This window comes from Podarcis tiliguerta (assembly GCF_965153285.1).
Source record: "Podarcis tiliguerta genome assembly, chromosome: Z".
Taxonomy (NCBI): domain Eukaryota; kingdom Metazoa; phylum Chordata; class Lepidosauria; order Squamata; family Lacertidae; genus Podarcis; species Podarcis tiliguerta.
The window spans coordinates 8,725,840-8,745,891 of NC_139553.1; the positions used below are offsets into that span (position 1 = coordinate 8,725,840).

The following is a 20,052-nucleotide window of genomic DNA, read 5'->3' on the forward strand; positions in this document are numbered from 1 at the left end:
GTGCTTTATTAACTCTGGGCTCCTACCTTTTCACCTTGGATGCCAGGTTGTCCGGACTTTTGATCTGTGCCAGGAAGTCCATCTGAACCAGGAAACCCAGCATGACCTGGAAGGCCTGGTGGCCCTGGTTCACCCTTGAGAAAGAGGCAGCTTATCATTAAAACCATAATGAAGGAAGATATGCATGAAGTCCTACTTTGCATCCCCTAGTTCTGGAGTTGCCAAAGTGCCACCTGCGGCACCTTTGGCTGTCTTCCCCCAATGCCCCACAAAGCCTCTGAGCTGCTCTATTCACTGCGCCCTTGACCATGCAGTGTGGAGGGTAGTTAGCTTTTTCTCTCCATTGAAAAGAGAAAGAAATTGGGAAAACTGCACTCTTCCCCACTTCCTCTTTAAGATCTATGTGCTTTTTTGAGACTCAGGTTAACTCTGCTGGATACGATTTTCCTTGAAAAAGCAGCATTCATGTGTGTGGTTGTGCATGCATCTTCACTGTTTCTCTGTGGGGACCGATCCAGGGAAAGCAGGAGAGTAAGTGACAAGAGGGGGTGGTGCCCTGCACTATACTAGGAGATGGGAAACAGTGTGGGTCTTACCGGGTATCCAATCCATCCTTTTACACCTGACTCCCCTGGATGTCCAGGAGGTCCCTGCAGATAAAAGCTCAACATAAATACAGTCATCGCAAAGGTAGAACCTTCTCCCCTCACCCACCGCCCCCAAAACAAGGGTCACAATTCTGCATTGGAGGAAGAATATATCCCAAAGATATTGGATATCCCAACTGCCATGATCCTGGTGTCAAGATCCTCTTCTTCAGGGGATAAGGTTGGGTAAGGAGGGGAACTGCAGAGATGATCAGCCCCAGACACACTTCTGCAAGAGGAGTCTCCAATGCTAGTGCCTCTCTGACCTGACAACAGGGCCAGCTTACCCATAGGCACTACGGGTGTGGGGCACCTGGGAGCTGGGCTCTCAGGGGCACCAGGCTGAGAGTCCAGGGCTGATATTTGGAGTCCGGGGATTGGGAAGAGCCGGCAGCCATTGCCTAGTGGAACAGAGCCCGTCAGAGCGCCGCAGCTCTTCTGCCGCAGGTGAGTGAGGCACTGAGGCAGCTGGCCAGCTCCGCCCTCTTGCGTGCCTGGGATTGACGGGCCGTCAAGAGGCCCGCCCAGTGCACGCTGCTCAGACGAGGTGCCCAGCTTCGCTCAGTCACTGCTGCCACTACCTCGGGCTCAGCTGTTGTTGTGCTGGGCTCTGCTTGCCCACTCTCCTCCCAGGTGCCCGGTCCCAGCCTTGTTCTGCTGCTGCCGCTGCCTCGGGCTCCTTTGTTGGTGATGAGGTGGCCGGCCAGGCTAGCTCTGCCTTGTGCGCCTCGCCGGCCAACCCTTAAAAAAGGCTAACAATTCTTTGCACCCCAGTGCCACAAATGCTTAAGATGGCCCTGCCTGACAATGTTGCACTGCTGACCTTTAAGTCAGAGGACTACATCAGGGAAGCCCCAGAGAGTCCCTGCTCCGCCAGAGCAAATGACTTATGGAGCAGGACTGGGCTTTTTTATTTGAAGATACATTTTCCAACGAAGGAGGAGCTAGCAGTTAGGATGCATTTGCTGCTCCCATACAGGGCTAAGTCTCAGGCTGATTGCTGCTGAAGCAATATCTGTCCTGGCTCCCATATACAGACTCAGTAGATCCTTGGCTCAATTGTTATTAAGGTTTTATTCTAGAATTCACTGCTTCGGTTCTGAATATATTTGGTATATCTTTAAGCAGAGGCTTGACAACCATATGTCAGGAGTGCTCTGATGGTGTTTCCTGCTTGGCAGGGGGTTGGACTCGATGGCCCTTGTGGTCTCTTCCAACTCTATGATTCTATGGTATATGCTGTTACATTTAGTTTTAAATAATTCCTTTTCTTTGGGGGATGGGGGGTTACATTGTTTCTGCCAGTGAATTTTTATGCACACTTTCCCCTACACACATTGTTTACACACATTGTTTGGTTGGAGAAATGCAAATTTCTAAGTGTCATCGTATTTCAGATCACATATAGTTTTGAAATGTGTGAATTTAATATGAACCAAACATAATTTCTCTCCCACTGCTACTTACAGGCAATCCTGGCTTTCCTAGGGAACCGGGTAGTCCAGGAGGTCCGGGCTGGCTCTAGATGATGGTATTCAATAAATAAAAAGGAACACAGTTACCCACCAAACTGCTGAGAATGAACCTGGTGAAACTTGGGGCCTCTTCACACACACTACAATCAGACATTTATTTTCTCTCTCCTCTTCCTCCCCCGCCTGCCACAACTCCACTTCAGGCAAACGTGTGAACAAAAAACACACAAAATCTCAAGTAAGCATGTTGTGGTCTGGGGTCAGATGCTTCAGGGCATTTCCCTGTGGGTGAGGTAGGTAAAGGTAAAGGGATCCCTGACCATTAAGTCCAGTCATGGCCGACTCTGGGGTTGCGGTGCTCATCTCGCTTTATTGGCTGAGGGAGCCAGTGTACAGCTTCCGGGTCATGTGGCCCGCATGACTAAGCCACTTCTGGTGAACCAGAGCTGCACACAGAAATGCCATTTACCTTCCCACCGGAGCGGTACCTATTGATCTACTTGCACTTTGAGGTGCTTTCGAACTGCTAGGTTGGTAAAGGTAAAGGTAAAGGTACCCCTGCCCGTATGGGCCAGTCTTGACAGACTCTAGGGTTGTGCGCCCATCTCACTCAAAGAGGCCGGGGGCCAGCGCTGTCCGGAGACACTTCCGGGTCACGTGGCCAGCGTGACATCGCTGCTCTGGCGAGCCAGAGCCGCACACGGAAACGCCGTTTACCTTCCCGCTAGTAAGCGGTCCCTATTTATCTACTTGCACCCGAGAGTGCTTTCAAACTGCTAGGTTGGCAGGCGCTGGGACCAAACAACGGGAGCGCACCCCGCCGCGGGGATTCGAACTGCCGACCTTTCGATCGGCAAGCCCTAGGCGCTGAGGCTTTAACCCACAGCGCCACCACCTGGTGGCAAGAAGAGGGAGTTAGAGGCCAGCTTCCTAGTATCCTATTGACCAGGGGTCAGCAAACTTTTTCTGCAGGGGGCCGGTCCACAGTCCCTCAGACCCTGTGGGGGGCCAGACTATATTGTTTTTTGGGGGGAATCCCCCCATTGACTGTCCCCCACTTCTCCACAGCACCGGACGAGCCCCGGTGGCTGCTTACCTGTGCCTTGCGAGCAGCAGGGGCTGGTGGCAGCGGCAGCAGAGGGACGATGAGCAGTGTGAAAAGGCTGGCTTGGGAGAGGGGCTGCTTACAATGGCCCTCCTCTAGGCAGGGTGGGAAGAAGCCAGGAGGAAGGAGGGAGGAGGTGCTGCCGCAGTGTGTGGGGGGGGGGGACAGCCCGAACGATCATAATCCCCATGCTGATCCACATGGCGATTCCTGGACCATCCACAGGCCGGATCCAGATGGTAATTGGGCGGGAACTGGCCCCTGGGCCTTAGTTTGCCGACCCATGCTATTGACACTGCAAATCAGGTGATGGCAGAGAGCCAATCCAGTGCTATGGCCTGAGAATCATAGCATTGTAGAGTTGGAACCTGGAAGGGGCCTTGAGGATCACCTAATCCAATGCCCTGCAATGCAGGAATACGCAGCTGTCCCTTATGGGGATCGAACCTGTGACCTTAATGTTATCAGCTTTAAAGCTCCAAGATCTGCTGGGTTCCCTTAGTCTGAACAGCTCATTAATGAGGGAGGTCATCTTTGTAGCTCCAAACTGACTTTAAGTAAGAAGGTAGGCAGGTAGGGGGCTAGACTGAGAGCAAACTGAGCTTGGTGGCGCATCACCCCGTCTGACCTAACAGCAGCAGCTGACACTTCTTGAACAGTTTGGGACCATGTTATCTGAAGGACTACCTGTACATGGATGAGTCAGTCCAAACTTTAAGATCTGCACTGGAGGTTCCAGTCTCTGGTCCAGTGAGTGGGACCAGTGATATTGCGGTGGTTACCAATGACAATATCTTGTCTATGTTGGCGTCACACCTTTGAAACTCCCTTCCTAAGGAAATACAATGGTCTGTCATTGGTGATCTCCAAGGGGAGCTTAAAGCCATTTTTGCTCTATTCTGTGAGCTGTATAACCTCAGAGTAGACTCTGAAACAAATGCACCTAAGTAATGTCCATCAAATTCAGTTGGTCTCCTCCGAGAAGAACTAAGATTGGATACAGCCCAGTGTCTGCTGATTTTTAATTTGCTTTGTAGATATCTGCTGCTGCTGCTAAAATATTAGAGGCGTTAGTGTCTTCACGTTGTGTATCTTAAATCTTTGCAAACTGCCTTATGAGGGCAGCGTGCCTTGAAAGGTGAGCTAGAACCCTTTATAACAACCACCGGGGGGGGGGGGGATACTTACTGGCCAGCCCGCACGAAGAAGCTGATAAAATGAGGTTTGCTTTTAAAAAAAGAAAAGAAGGGAGGGTGAGGGAAAAAAACAACAGAAACACACTGCTAATTTTGTTTTCCAAGAAAAATAAGCTAATAAGATTTTTACAAGGTTAACATCCTCTGGAACTTTTAAACCAGAAAAGACAGATTTCTTTTGAAAGGGAAAGCAGCAAAAATGTTTGCTATTTTACTGAATTTCTGAGATCAGAGAAATCGGAAACTTTATATTGCACATCATTCTAAAAAGGGGAAGAGGGAAGTGGTTGAGGGGAGAATTGAGGGAAACTGATCTCAGAAATCTCTGCTAGGAAAATAACCAAAGATCTTTCAACATATGGAAATATTTCTAATAAAAAAAACGCACAGAGCCGCTCTTGGACAGTTGACAGATGGGCAAACTCAGCTCAGGATCAAGAAGCAGCAGACCCCTTTGGCTCCTTTAAAGTTTATCCCAAATTGATTAATGTGAAGAACAGAAACAGCAAAAAATAAAATTAAAAAACCCTGACAATCTGTCAGGAGGGCTGAGAGACTGATGAACCATATCCTACCCACTTCCCCTGCCTTCTTCTCCCAGGCCAGTTAAATATATTTTTCTCTCTCTAAACACACTCATGTACATCAGGAGGAACTATAGATCTGGGAAATGTTTCATTCTAAAGCCATGAGGGTAGAACTATGGGGGTGGCAGCAGGGGAAACATTATACTTCACTTTAACATTGAGATTTTATTTTCAACAATAACAACGGCAGGAGACAAGGGCTGAGGGATCTTCACTGTAAAGCAGAATTTTTGCATCAAAAGGCAATATGGAAAAACAAGGGGAGTGGCAGAGTGCTTTCTTCATTTTAAGCAGAAAAGAATGCAAGGATGTTAGAGCTTAAGAAGAGCCCTACTGGATCAGGCCCATCTCTTCCAACATTCTGTTCTCACAGTGTCCAGTCCACGGAAATCTGCAAACGAGACCGGAATGCAATAGCACTTCTTCCCACCTGAGATTCCTAGCAGCTGGTATCCAGAATCATTGCTGGCTCCATCAGTTGGGGTAGAACATAGACATCAGGTTGAGTAGTCAATGAGAGCCTTCTCCATGTGTTTGCCCACACCCTTTCCAAGCCACCCAAATTAGTTTCCATTGTTGCCTCTTGGGGTGAATTCCATAGTTTACAGGGCTGATCCCATTATGAGCCAGGCAGCCCAGGTAGGTAGATGGAGCGTGTGGATTGCACTTCCACTGCCTGAAGTGCCAGCCACAACTGATTGGCTAGACAGTCACTGTTCCTGTCCATCAGCTCATTGCTGTTCCTGCCACTCCCTTTCTATATTTTTATAGCTAATTTTAAATGCAATTATAGCAGCAGCACAGGCATTCTCTGGGTGAGTCTTCACTCAGACCCCCCCCCCACACTGCACCCACTTCCTCATTCCTACCTCAGAGTTCTAATCCAAGGCAGCCATGATAAAAGCTGAAACAGGGCAATCTCTTAATACTGGGCCCTTTGCACTACACATTTAAAGCAGTATCATACTGCTTTAAAAGTGTCATGGATCCCCTCTCCCCAAATTTTGGGAGCTGTGTTGAGGGTGCTGCGAAAGAGAATTATATTCCCCTCATAGAGCTGTGACCCAGAGTGGTTTTAACAATCAGTGCCTCTGTCAGAATGGTTAATGGCTGCTTGTGGAGATAACAGCCCGGGACTCCAGCCTGTCTTTTACAGGATTTATTGAGCGCCAAAACTAAGTACAGGGCAGAGGTTTCAAAAGCATGTCCGGAAGTGCTCCATGCCTGTTCCCTCTCCAGCAGAGAAACCCCGAAAGCCACCCCCCTTTTCTTCTTCTTACGTGAAAAACTAAGCAAAGGAGATTGCTCCTTTCTCTCTGGTAGCAGCCTTTGGGTTCCTCCCTCTCTCATCTTCCGTGTCTCCTGACAGCCTCACCTCCCCTGACTCTGAGGAAGTACAGCTACTCAGCACAGGAGGAGGATCTCTGTACATTCCTGTCTCTTCCCCCTCCCATGCAAACCGATCCCTGACAGCCTCTTCCTATGGAAAACTGGGAAATGTAGCTCTGTGAGGAAAATAGGGGTCTTCTAACAGCTCTCTGTGGAAGACAGGAGTGCCTGGTGTGCTGTGGTCCATGGAGTCACGAAGAGTCAGACACAACTAAACGACTAAACCACCACCACAACAGCTCTCTGCTCCCTCAACAAACTACAATTCCTGGTGTGCTTTGAGGGAAGCCATGACTTGTTTAAAGTGGAATGATACTGCTTTAAATGTATAGTGCAGCTGGGGCCCAGGACTAGTTAATCGTGTACACTTATGCTTCTGGCTATGCCCATTGCTGACACTTGGCAGCCCCCCCCCCGCCCCCAAGGACCACTAATTCTTAACTTACAGTAAATGACAGCCAATCCTCCTTTGAATTCCTCCAGAGAACAACTGCTGGGACCCCAGGTACTCCAGGATGCCCTGGGTCGCCAGTAGGACCTGTTCGTCCAATTCCACCAGGGTATCCCTAAAGAAAAGAAAATGGTGCCTTCTTTATTTTGGTTTTGGTAGAACAGCAGAGTTTTTGTTTGTTTCAATCTGCCACATGTGAACATAAGAGCAGCCCTGCTGGATCAGGCCAAAGGCCCATCTAGTACAACATCTTGTTCTCAGGATGCCCACAAAATAGGACCCAAACACAGTAGTAGCACTCTCCCTTTCTGGGATCCCCAGCAACTGGCATTCAGAGGCAAACTGCCTCTGACAATGGAGTTAGAACATAGCCATCATGTCTACACCCATCAACACAATGTGTAGCACAGTATAGCACTGTTTGTGTATAGTTTACCATATATCCTTATGTAGATTCACAATGTGTCAAAGGTAAGCAGGTGTTGTGTGTCAGGGAACTGCCATCAGTGCCGGAGGGAGAGAGCAAAATCCAGAGGGATTCCAGAGAGCGTCCCGGGAGTGGGAGAGGCAGCCCATCTTCTGGGAAAGAGAATCAGCGTAGCACCAGTGGAGAAGGGGGGCAGATGGGGGAATCATAGAATCATAGAATCATAGAGTTGGAAGAGACCACAAGGGCCATCGAGTCCAACCCCCTGCCAAGCAGGAAACACCACCAGAGCACTCCTGACATATGGTTGTCAAGCCTCTGCTTAAAGACCTCCAAAGAAGGAGACTCCACCACACTCCTTGGCAGCAAATTCCACTGTCGAACAGCTCTTACTGTCAGGAAGTTCTTCCTAATGTTTAGGTGGAATCTTCTTTCTTGTAGTTTGGATCCATTGCTCCGTGTCCGCTTCTCTGGAGCAGCAGAAAACAACCTTTCTCCCTCCTCTATGTGACATCCTTTTATATATTTGAACATGGCTATCATATCACCCCTTAACCTCCTCTTCTCCAGGCTAAACATGCCCAGCTCCCTTAGCCGTTCCTCATAATGTATCGTTTCCAGGCCTTTGACCATTTTGGTTGCCCTCCTCTGGACACGTTCCAGTTTGTCAGTGTCCTTCTTGAACTGTGGTGCCCAGAACTGGACACAGTACTCCAGGTGAGGTCTGACCAGAGCAGAATACAGTGGCACTATTACTTCCCTTGATCTAGATGCTATACTCCTATTGATGCAGCCCAGAATTGCATTGGCTTTTTTAGCTGCCGCGTCACACTGTTGGCTCATGTCAAGTTTGTGGTCAACCAAGACTCCTAGATCCTTTTCACATGTACTGCTCTCAAGCCAGGTGTCACCCATCTTGTATTTGTGCCTTTCATTTTTTTTTGCCCAAGTGCAATACTTTACATTTCTCCCTGTTAAAATTCATCTTCTTTGTTTTGGCCCAGTTCTCTAATCTGTCAAGGTCGTTTTGAAGTGTGATCCTGTCCTCTGGGGTGTTAGCCACCCCTCCCAGTTTGGTGTCATCTGCAAATTTGATCAGGATGCCCTTGAGTCCATCATCCAAGTCATTGATAAAGATGTTGAATAAGACCGGGCCCAAGACAGAACCCTGTGGCACCCCACTAGTCACTCTTCTCCAGGATGAAGAGGAACCATTGATGAGCACCCTTTGGGTCTGGTCAGTCAGCCAGTTACAAATCCACTGAGTGGTAGCATAGTCAAGACCGCATTTTACCAGCTTCTTTACAAGAATTCAAGACAGCACACTTCCCGAGACATCTTGTCAGGCCCACAAGATGTCAAGAAGCGGCGAGGTGGTCCCATGACTCCTTGCCGGGGACCAGCGGGGAGAGTAGAGGTCCTCCGCTGCCTACGCCCTCCTTGTGCAGAAGGCTTTCGCACAGAGAAAGTAGGAGAAGACTAGGCATCAAAGAGCTTCTTTGCTGGAAGAAGTTTAAGAAATGCCCACTGACGGATTCTGCCAGTGATTGAGACAGCCACGGGTGAGTGGCTGTCCGGACAGAAAAGGTTCACTCAGGCAATCCAGCCAGGTGTTTGCACCGGCTTACGCACGAGCAACCCCTAGAACCACTACAACTTCCCAGTCTTCTTACCTTTTCTCCCTTTGGTCCCATTGCTCCGCGTCTCCCTGGACAGCCCTGCAAAGCAACGCAGACACCACCAAGTTATTTAATGTTGGGATTCAACATTAAATGAGGAGAGTTGGCAATCTACAATCTTAAATGTCTTCTAGATTACTTCTTATTCACAAAGCACACCAGGGGAGATCCATTCACATCAATGACCTTGAATGAGGGTGCATCGCAGGTCATCTTAAGCTAATCTGTGGGAAGGGACCACTCAGTGGTAGATGCTTTTCCAAAGCAGAGGGAAAAATGTACAGCAGGGGAAATCTTCAGTAATAAGCCCAAAATAGCTGGTCTTTCTTCAGTGGTGAAGGGAACGCAGCAGTGGAGGCTGATCCATTAGGGAAAATAGCACACTGCCCCACTGATGTCAATTCACCCTTGACCAGTCCCCGCTCCCCAGGCCACCTACTTGCCTTCCTACCTGTTCAAGGAGTGTCCCTGACTTGCTTCCTCTCAGGGTTGCTCTTGCAGAACTCAGCAGGGAGAGGGGGAAAGTAGAATTAGTTGGCTCTGCCGGTCACTGACTCTGGTTCTATCTCCTGTTGGGCTCCCTGCCTTCCATTTTATCAGACTCAATGAGCAACAACTCAGGAGTCAGGGAATCAGAAAACACAATGTACATGTTCAGACTTTGATAAAACTCCTCCACGGTCAGACTGACCCATTGACCAAGTATTCCTCCTTCACTTCTCCCAAGGCACTGTAAAGGTAAAGGGACCCCTGACCATTAGGTCCAGTCGTGACCGACTCTGGGGTTGCGGCGCTCATCTTGCTTTATTGGCCGAGGGAGCCGGCATACAGCTTCCGGGTCATGTGGCCAGCATGACTAAGCCGCTTCTGGCAAACCAGAGCAGCACACAGAAACGCCGTTTACTTTCCCGCCAGAGTGGTACCTATTTATCTACTTGCACTTTGACGTGCTTTCGAACTGCTAGGTTGGCAGGAGCAGGGCCCGAGCAACGGGAGCTCACCCCGTCATGGGGATTCGAACCACCGACCTTCTGATCAGCAAGTCCTAGGCTCTGTGGTTTAACTCACAGCGCCACCCGTGTCCCAAGTCCCAAGGCACTGTACTTGGCACCAAACAAAGAGTCGATAGCTCAACTTGACTTAGAAAGAAGAGCAACACTATTATTTTTTCATAATACACCAGGAGTCCCAGAACTGAACATGACTGCATGTGTCGATATCCACATAGAGCCCAATCTGCAGCTAATACTTACCGGCAAACCTGGCGGCCCAGGTAGCCCACGGGGTCCTGGTTTAAGGAGGATTTTTTGCTGCTCTATCAACTGCAAAGAGTGGGTAGGACCAAAGTTCTGAGTGGAAACACCTTTCAACAGAGTCAAAGTCCTTTGTCTATGGACATGTCCCTTGACAAAGCCAGAGGGAGTCTTCAGTGATTTTGTGGCACCATCGGGTGCTGCAGAAACTCTGGAAGGGTGAAGTACAACTCCCCTATCCACAAAGATTGTACTCTTCACACTGGAGTTAGGAAGAAAGGCTCTAGGTTTGTTTTCAGGCAATTCATTCCCATCCTCAGAGATTTTCAAGAGGGTGAGAGGGCTGTCAAGGTCTATGATGCTGGTTGGGGACTGCTCCCAAGACCCAATATCCCCCTTTGGCTTTCCTTTAGTGTTCTCATCCAGGGCTTTTGTGATATCCACTTTCTTGATACCCAGTTGACTTTCTTTGGAAGGGCTTTGAAAAAGGATACCATTGTTACTAATCCCATGAAGATCCTGGAGCTCAAAAGAGGGCCATGGGTTACTGTTGGCAATGGAGACATCAGTATTTCCTTTCTTCTCTGAGCCAAGCATTCTAGATCTGGTCATTTTCTTGTAAGTGGTGCTCGGGGGCTCTTCTCTGAAAGTGAGAATCCCCTCCTCTTCTCCATCCTCCTTTGGTCTTTTGGAAGCCATATCTGAAGCTGTAGGGCTTCTACTGGGGAATGTACTGGGGTTCTTCTGAAGATCCCTTTGTTCAACCATAGCAAACTTCAAAGCCACATCTGAATCAGCAAGCTCTGAGCCCTATAAATAAGAGAGAAAACGGCATTCTAGTGATTCACGCTTGTGCAGACTAGAAAGGCAAAAAGGTGCCTTTGTTGTCACTTGGCTGTAGATCAGTAATAGAGTATGTACTTTGTATGCAGATTGAGACTCACTCACTGGTCTACCCAGATAGGGCTGGAAAAAACTCTTGTATTAAACCCTGTAGAGCAGGCTTCCTCAAACTCAGCCCTCCAGATGTTTTTGGCCCAGAACTCCCATCATCCCTAGCTAGCAGGACCAGTGGTCAGAGATGATGGGAATTGTAGTCTCAAAACATCTGGAGGGCTGAGCTTGAGGAAGACTGCTGTACAGCAGTTGCAAGTCAGGGTCTGAACTGGAGGTGATGGACCAGGAGTGAGATTTTGAGGTCAAAGTAGGTAGCTTGATGAGTATGTCAATCAAGTGTGCAGTGGCTATGAAAAAGGCAAATTCTATGCTGTGGATTATTAGGAAAAGAATTGAAAATAAAACTGCCAATATCGTAATACAGTTATACAAATCTATGGTGCATATTCATTTGGACTACTGCATACAGTTCTGGTTGCCACATCTCCAAAAAGATATTGCAGAGTTGAAAAAAAGTTCAGAAAAGGGCCACCAAAATGATTGAGGGAATGGAGTGACTACCATATAAAGAAATGTTGCAGCATTTAGGACTTTTTAGTTTGGAGAAAAGGTAAGTAAGAGGCAGCTTGATAGAAGTTTATAAAATTATCCACTGTATGGCGAAATTGGATCCACAACCTGCCTCACTTTTCAACAGGCACCAAAGCACATTGGTCTAAATAGGAGAGGAGAAAGGCATTGGGAGAGATCAAAACTGATAAATTTATGATGATTTGGTGTACTTTTATTCAATTTGTTAACAGAAGTGACTCAATCTTCTCTTTCGATAACAGGTTCTGCCCTCCCTTACTCTCTCCTCTGATGAACAAGCCACAACCTAAACTTTTTTTCTTTCATTTATTCTGCTATTGTAAATCTAAATTGATCTAAATTGATTGTTCTGATATTTATTTTTTTGAAAATGACAATCACCAGCATTTTTGAGCACGTTTCTCCGAATACACACATTTTTTTGTTCGCAGTTTTGACTAATACACACATTCTTGTAAAGCACTTTCCCCTAATATAAACAACATTGCTGTATGATATTTTCAGAGCTACATACATTCTGATGCACACTGTTACCCTAATATATGCATTTTATACACATCAGTTGGCTGGAAAAGCGCACTGCTAAATGTAGAGAAGTGCAAATCTGAAGGGGATAGCTGAGTTTAGTTTCATGTATTGTTTTAAAAAGCACAGATTAGGTTAATTCACCTTTATATGTGGCCTGAATCAAATTTCTCCCCTACCTGTAGCTATAACAAATCTCCTGCAGCAACTGATCCACACTTTGCATTTCTAGGGTAAAGAATTACAGTCAAAGGCTGAAATCCTGTGCACACTTACCTAGGAGTCAATTGTTTTTAAGTGGGTTTTACTTCAGAGTAAAACATGCACAGAATGGGGCTGCAAATCTTTTCAACTGCTACTGAGAAAAGATATCATACCAAGCCAAATCCCCAAAAAAGCCTTTTTCTAATTTTAGAAACTGTCTCACAAAGCATTTGGAATGGGTGATTGCTCAAGCTGACTTAACCGTATCAAGTTTGCAACAGGGAGACGGATGACAGGATGATTTTCTCTAAGTAATATGAATATGTGTACAACTAAAAGAGCGCAAATAAACACACACACACCCAACATTTTTTAAAAAAAGTTCAAGAGGAGTTAATTATCCTCTCAGTAACAAAATTTGTCATTATTTTCTTGTAACAATGAGCATATGATGATCACTGTTTAACGATAAAGGGCTCATTCTAACTAAGTGTTACTCAGAGTAGACTCACTGGAATATTAGTCATGCCCATTCATTTCAGTGGGTTGAATCCAATGCTAGTACTATTCAGAGCAGATCCACTGAAATGAATGGTGATTTCAATGCGTCTACTGCAAGTGGAACTTAGTTGGCAACATCACAATGGCTCTACTAACTAACAAAAAGTTATGGGCAATATGAAGAACAACAAATTAGTAGTACTAAAACAGCAACAGCAACAATAATTCAGGGGATATACTAAGATTCCCACCTACCTTGAAAGTGCTGGAGGCTGGTCCAACACCCCACAAGCCCATCCACAGAAAGCCCATGCAGAAGAAGTCCATGGTGCTCTGATCAAGGGCAGGGTGCTCAATGCAATGGACTAGCTCAGCATGGGCATTCAGGATTTGGGGGTGATGGATGGCCCTGCCCACTTGGCCGCAGCTTAGAGTCCATTCCCCTTGTGGGAGTTTGTCATACCATCGGGAGAAGAAACCACAAGGATGGCCTAGGTCCCAAGATGCCACAACTGCTGATTTGTATCAACATTCCAAGGGAAAAGGGAGGATGGCAAGGACATTTCCTTCCCCTCTCCTCCTCCTCCTCCTCCTCACACCAGGACTCTCTGGCATCACTTTGTTCTTCCTGGCAATTTAGTGACTATGTTAGGAGTTTCCAGAAGCCAAGATCTCAGGATGTGTATGCATGCCATTTTTACTGAATTCATGGCACTCACCAAAACTTTGGCCAAACAAGTTGCTGCTGGAGAAGTTCTTAAACAGACTCATAGAATCTTAGAATTGGAAGGTACCCAAGGATCGTCTAGTCCAACCCCCTGCAATGCAGGAATCTCAGCTAAAGCATCCATGACAGATGGCCACCCAACCTCTGCTTAAAAACCTCTAAGGAAAGTGAGTCCACCACCTCTCATGATGCAGCTCTCATGGGGGTCTGTTCCACTGCTGAACAGTTTTTACTGTCAGAATTTCTCCCCAAATGTTTAGTTGGAATCTCCTTTATTGCAACTTGAAGCCATTGGTTTGAGTCCTACCATCCAGAGCAGGAGAAAACAAGCATGCTCCCTCCTCCATGTGACAGCCCTTACAATATTTGAAGATGGCTATCATATCTCCTCTCAGTCTCCTCTTTCCTAGGCTAAACATACTCAGCTCCTTCAAGTGCTCCTCATAAGGCTGTTTCCAAACCCTTGATCATCTTGGTTGCCTTCCTCTGCACACTTTCCAGCTTATCAACATTAAATTGTGGTGCCCAGAATTGGACACAGTATTCCACCAAGTTTGTAATTCCATCAAGAAAAGAAATGAGATTGGTCTGGCATGATTTTTTTAGGAAACCCATGTTGGGTCTTAGTAATCACAGCATCTTTTTCTAAATGCTCGTAGACCGACTGTTGAATGATCTGTTCTAGGACCTTCTCTGGTATCAATGTCAAGCTCAATGGTCAGACGTTTGCCTGTCTCCAGTCTGTAGGGACCTCACCTGTTCTCCAAGAATTCTCAAAGATCATAGACAAAGGCTCTGAAATTACATCCACAAGCTCCTTTAATACCCTTTGCTGCAGCTCATCATATCCTGGAGATCTGAATTCATTTTAAGTAGCTAGGTGTTCCCTTACTAGCCCTTTTCCTATCTTGGGCTGCAGCTCCCTCCTTACATCATTTATTCTGTATCACCAGGTTGGGCATCGCTTTTCTTTTGGGCGAAGACAGAAATATAATGACAATGGGGAAGAGAGGTGTATACATGGCAGAAACAGAGGAGGCTGCTGCATTAGAGCAAAAGGTTGGGGAATAGGAGTTTCCTAACAATTCCCTTTTACAAATTATAGGAATAAGGAGACCATAGAAAAATAGTTTGTACTGAGTCAGACTGCTGGACCATGTAGTTCAGTACTGTCTACACTGACTGGCAGCAGCTCTCCAGGATTTCAGACAGGGAGCCTTTCTAAGTTCTACCTGGAGATGCTGGGGATTGAACCTGGGACCTTTTGCATGCAAGGCAGATACTCTGCCACTGAGCCTTGACCTTCCCCACTTCCCAGGATTCTTCAGGGTGAGACATGGTATAAGAGTGCTTTAAATGTATGGTGAAGTTGTGGCTTAAATTCTACTCATTGAAATGGATGAAGTTAACCTTTATGTTGTTGTTGTTGTTGACATTTATTTCCCACCTTCATCAAAGAGCTCTAAGAGCTGTACACAGGTCTCCTCCCCATGTTATCCTCACAACAATCCTGTGAGGTAGTTTAGACTAAGAGTGTGTGATTGGCCCAAGGCCACCCAGTGAGCTTGATGGCTGTGTGGGGACTCGGATCTTGATCTCCCACGTTCTGGTCCAACACTCTTAACCACTGCACCACACTGACTCACGTCATATCCATCAATTTAATGGGCCAAGCAGGTCTTACACTGGATTCTACCCCCAGGTTTTGACACCAAACCTGTCACTACTGTGACATCTGTGCTACCAACAAAGGGAGGTGTGTGTGTGAACATGCACACACGTGTTGAACAAGCACACACTACCCATGGAATGAATTTCCTCAAGCTTTGTTGCGGTGACCCACCTCAGAGAGTGCCCTTTATCTCATAGCTCTCAGCACAGATGCTTCCATTCTGAGGCAAGTGTGTTGTTCTCCCCAAGAGCTCCTTGTGAGGTAATTAGAGAAGAGCCTTCTCTACAGAACCACAGACAAAGATCCACTGGCCAAGGCAACACCCAGAGGCATATAAATAGCAGCAAGGAAAGTTGAGGCTGACTTGTTTTCTGGAGGGTTCTATATAAAGAGCTGGCAGGCAAAACCACCCCCAAAATACTCCAGGCCCCAAAAGGGGCAAGTGAGGTTACCAGAAGTATAATAGAAAACAAGGCAACAGACTTGCAGGAGATGAAATTTCAACAAGTGCATCGTAACTGGTGACCACTGATCGCTGCACCACCACCACACACCTGAATTTGTCTAACCTTTGCTGACTTCTGATTTCTGGGCACAATTCAAAGTGCTGGTTATGACCCATGAAGCCTTATACAGTTGTACCTTGGGTTAAGAACTTAATTAATTCTGGAGGTCCGTTCTTAACCTGAAACTGAGATTCCACTTTAGCTAATGGGGCCTCCTGCTGCCGCCGCGCCACCACTGCACAATTTCTGTTCTCATCCTGAAGCAAAGTTCTTAACCCAAGGTACTTTTTCTGGGTTAGCGGAGTCTGTAACCTGAAGTGTATGTAACCCAAGGTACCACTGTATGGCTTGGACCAGTCTACCTGCAAGATCATGTCTCCCTTTATGAACCTGCCTAGGTGTTAAGAACGTTGGGTGAGCACCTTCCCCCAGTCCCTTCAATGTTAGAGGCTCAGCTGGTGGCGACACAAGAGCATTTTCTGTGGCTGACCAGATTGTGGGATTCCCTCCCAAGTGAGGTTAGATGGGCTTCCTCTTTGTTATCCTTCCTCCAGCACGCCAAGGTCTTTCTTTGAAAACTAAGTACAGACAATGCTGACCACTATTTAGGTGTATTTTTACTACTTTGTATTTATAATGATGTCTTTAAAAGGTTGTAAGCCACCTTGAATCCCAACTTGGAAGGAAGGTGGGATATAAAAACACAGCAGTAGAAGAAGAAAAAGAAGAATATGCTTTTAAAGCCATCTGTGTCGGCAGCCATCACCACATCTTGTGGCAGAGAGTTCCATAGTTTCTCTATGCACTGGGTGAAGAAGCCCTGTCTTCTGCCTGTCCTGAATCTTCCAACATTATGAGAGAGGGAAGAAAAAGCTGCTTGTAACCGGCCAGCATGTTGGTGGCAGCGGTAGAGGAGAACTATGTCACATCCGAGAGATGGGTCCCAAGTGCCATAATTAGCAGCCACTGACTCATTCCTCCCCACTCTTTTCAAAAACCACCCATCAGGAGCAAACAGGACAGCCAAACCACAGCAAGGAAGGCCTGCAAAGCTTCCACAGGCCCCTCTGCCATCTGTGTCCTACTTTCTGCGTCTGTATGCCACAGAGGGAAAATGCATTTATTCATTTATTTTAAAGGTATTTCTCCCACCCCTCCTCCACACACACACCTTGCACTGAAAAAATTTTCTATGAATTGCTGCATGCCCTTCAACATTTATCCAATGAAAATGGGAGAAATGAATGCAACAGCAGCTGCAATGATAGTATATGCTAGGTACTGGAAACAAAAGAGAGACCCCAGGGAAAGAACAATGGCTAAATTAATTAATTGCATATGCAGAGCTTGCCAGTATGACATCTAAAATAAGAAATCAAGATGACAAACAGACAAGGAGTGAGTGGGAGTATCTAGGGAAACACATTTTTTTAAAAAAATGACCACAAATATAAATTCCAGGTGGGGGATACTTTGTGACCAACAATTGACAACATAAAAGATAGGAGAGTGTGGAAAATAAGGTAAAGGAATTAATGTATATGCAGCTAAACAAGATGTAAAAAGAACTCCTGTATAAGAGTGGGAAATGGTGTAATTGTAAAACTGAAAATAACAATAAAAATAATAGAAAATAGGGACATCCCGTTCCATAATGATAATTTTAAAATTTATACCCCACACACCTTACTGGGTTGCCCCAGCCACTCTGGGCAGCTTCCAGCATATATAAAAACATAATAAAACATTAAACACTGGGGGGGGGGGAACTTCCCTATACAGGGTTGTATAACTTCATGCCTTCCAACATTTCTCCAATGTGTAGCAGGAACCCCCCCCCATCATTCAGTTTGTACAAACTTCACACACACTCACACTCACACACTACATACGCTACACTTCTGTTATAAATTCATAGAAAATCAACCATACATCAGATTTGCACTGTTCCACTTTTATTTTACTCCATGAGGGAAAGACTACAAAATGGGGAAGGTTTGATACAGGGCGCCATACCAGCACATCCACAGGAGCCCTGCCCAGTTGCTATGCCAACCCTGATGATCCCAGACAGAGGACAATCAGGATCACAAAGAACTTGCATATGGGAGTGGATTCGGCAGAGGACAGTGATCGGATCTTCCCTCAGGGGGCAGGAAACTGCGACTACCTTTTGTCTTCGGAGAATGACTCATGGGGAGGGGTAGAGGGGAACCAGCCAGGTGACAGGACACTCAGGTTACCACCACAACTCCTCCCTCAACCCCTCCTTTCTGTAATATATGCATGATGTTTCTGGGGGTGGGCTTGACCTAGAGGATGGGAATTTCAAAAGTTTTTATAAGGTCTTGCACACCATTTTTCTGTGTCTTTCCTCTCTCCTGCGAGTGAGGGGAACACCCTGTTGCAACAGTTCAATAAAGACCAAGCCTACAGGCTGCTGATTTGCTCCAATTTACTCTGGTTGGTGTCTTTACTTTTTGTCCAAGGGAGCCCTCGGATTTTTCCGGTAACAAATGGAAATAGGGACATCCTAAGGAAAAGTAGGACATTCCAGGATCAAATCAGAAATTGGGATGGCTTCTCTAAATCAGGGATGTCTCTGGAAAATGGGGACACTTGGAGGGTCTGTTGCTGGTGATTCAGAACAACTGAGTCATATCAAGCATCATGCTCCACCAGGAAACCCAAAGCCACTCTGAAAAGGCTACTAAAAGGACTATGAGGTTAAATAACACAGGGGTAGGGGAACCATTTTTTGCCAGAGAGCTACAATCTCACACCAGTGATGGCTGGGGCCAGATGAAAAGAGGGCATTTCAATTAATGTACAAGTTAGGGTTGCCATATTTCAAAAAGTAAAAACCAGAAGACCCTTAAAGTTTTTGATTGACTTTGTCAACAGACTTTCCTAAAATCCAGAACAAAGCTGTCAGATCTGCCTACAAAAAACATGGTAATGTCCGGATGTATGGCAACCCTACCTTTGCACAGTGGACTAGTTGGTATACATAGGCCATATCCCTACTACAGTGGTACCTCGGGTTAAGTACTTAATTCGTTCTGGAGGTCCGTACTTAACCTGAAACTGTTCTTAACCTGAAGCACCACTTTAGCTAATGGGGCCTCCTGCTGCTGCCGCGCCGCTGGAGTACAATTTCTGTTCTCATCCTGAAGCAAAGTTCTTAACCTGAAGCACAATTTCTGGGTTAGCGGAGTCTGTAACCTGAAGCGTATGTAACCCGAGGTACCACTGTATATGTTTAAAGTATGGTGATACCACTTTAAACAGTGAGGCTTCCCCTGCCCAAAGAATCAGGGGAACTGTAGTTTTTTAAAAGGGTGCTAAGAGTTGTTAAGAGAATGCTGCTACCCTCACAGAGCTAACATTCCTAGAGTTCCCTAGGAAGAGTGATTGATCATTAACCACTGCAAGAATTGTAGCTTTGTGTTTTGGCTCCCACCGACGGAAAAGCTTGAAGTACAGTTTCTGCCGAAATCTTTAATGCTCAAATCAGTTATGGTACAGTTGTCAATGGACAACTCCTGCAACTTCTCCCACCCCCTGTCCTGCTCCAACCAGCGCCTCTACAACGTCTCCTCAGGCCTCATGATTTTCTCCTAACTCTCAGCACTCTCCTATCCTTCGCCCAGGAGCCATTATCATGATTAAAGGACACATTTTAGTGTGGCAGAAATACTCATGGAAGGTGTGGCCTGTGGAGAGTCCTGAGGGCCAGTCAGAAAAGGCCTGGAGGTCCATATTCAATTATTCCAGCCTCATGTTTCCCATCCATGCTACAGATGAAGGAGGAGAAGAAGAAGAGTTTGGATTTGATATCCCGCTTTATCACTACCCGAATGAGTCTCAAAGTGGCTAACATTCTCCTTCCCCTTCCTCCCCCACAACAAACACTCTGTGAGGTGGGTGGGGCTGAGAGACTTCAGAGAAGTGTGACTAGCCCAGGTCACCCAGCAGCTGCATGGGGAGGAGCGGGGAATCAAACCCGGTTCACCAGATTACGAGACTACCACTCTTAACCACTACACCACACTGGCTCTATGTGAGACCTATGCCCACATAAAGCAAAGACTACAGGACCATGTGAATGGTCTATCCCATCATGTCTCACTGGTCCTAAGGTGTGAGGTGGAAATATAGACACTTTCAGAGAGCCGAAAACAAAATAAGCTGCATCAGCAATTTTTTAAAAAGAAGAA

The 20,052-nt window shown here is 46.5% G+C and overlaps 2 protein-coding genes across 2 annotated transcripts in view; one reads left to right on the forward strand and one right to left on the reverse strand.

Moving 5' to 3' along the window:
- The window catches only part of SLC31A2 (solute carrier family 31 member 2), a 526,804-nt gene that overhangs the window by 205,646 nt on the left and 301,106 nt on the right, over nucleotides 1-20,052 (forward strand). The gene's annotated exons all lie outside the window — the stretch shown is intronic.
- Nucleotides 1-20,052, reverse strand: part of LOC310669227 (uncharacterized protein) — a 142,906-nt gene that overhangs the window by 76,867 nt on the left and 45,987 nt on the right. Inside the window, exons 7-13 of the mRNA XM_083422836.1 lie at nucleotides 10,210-11,019; nucleotides 8,951-8,995; nucleotides 6,846-6,965; nucleotides 4,416-4,454; nucleotides 2,115-2,168; nucleotides 597-650; nucleotides 27-134 (exon numbers count right to left, since the gene is read on the reverse strand). Of these exons, the coding sequence (XP_083278962.1) occupies nucleotides 27-134; nucleotides 597-650; nucleotides 2,115-2,168; nucleotides 4,416-4,454; nucleotides 6,846-6,965; nucleotides 8,951-8,995; nucleotides 10,210-11,019 (1,230 nt within the window). The remainder of the gene's footprint in view (nucleotides 1-26; nucleotides 135-596; nucleotides 651-2,114; nucleotides 2,169-4,415; nucleotides 4,455-6,845; nucleotides 6,966-8,950; nucleotides 8,996-10,209; nucleotides 11,020-20,052) is intronic.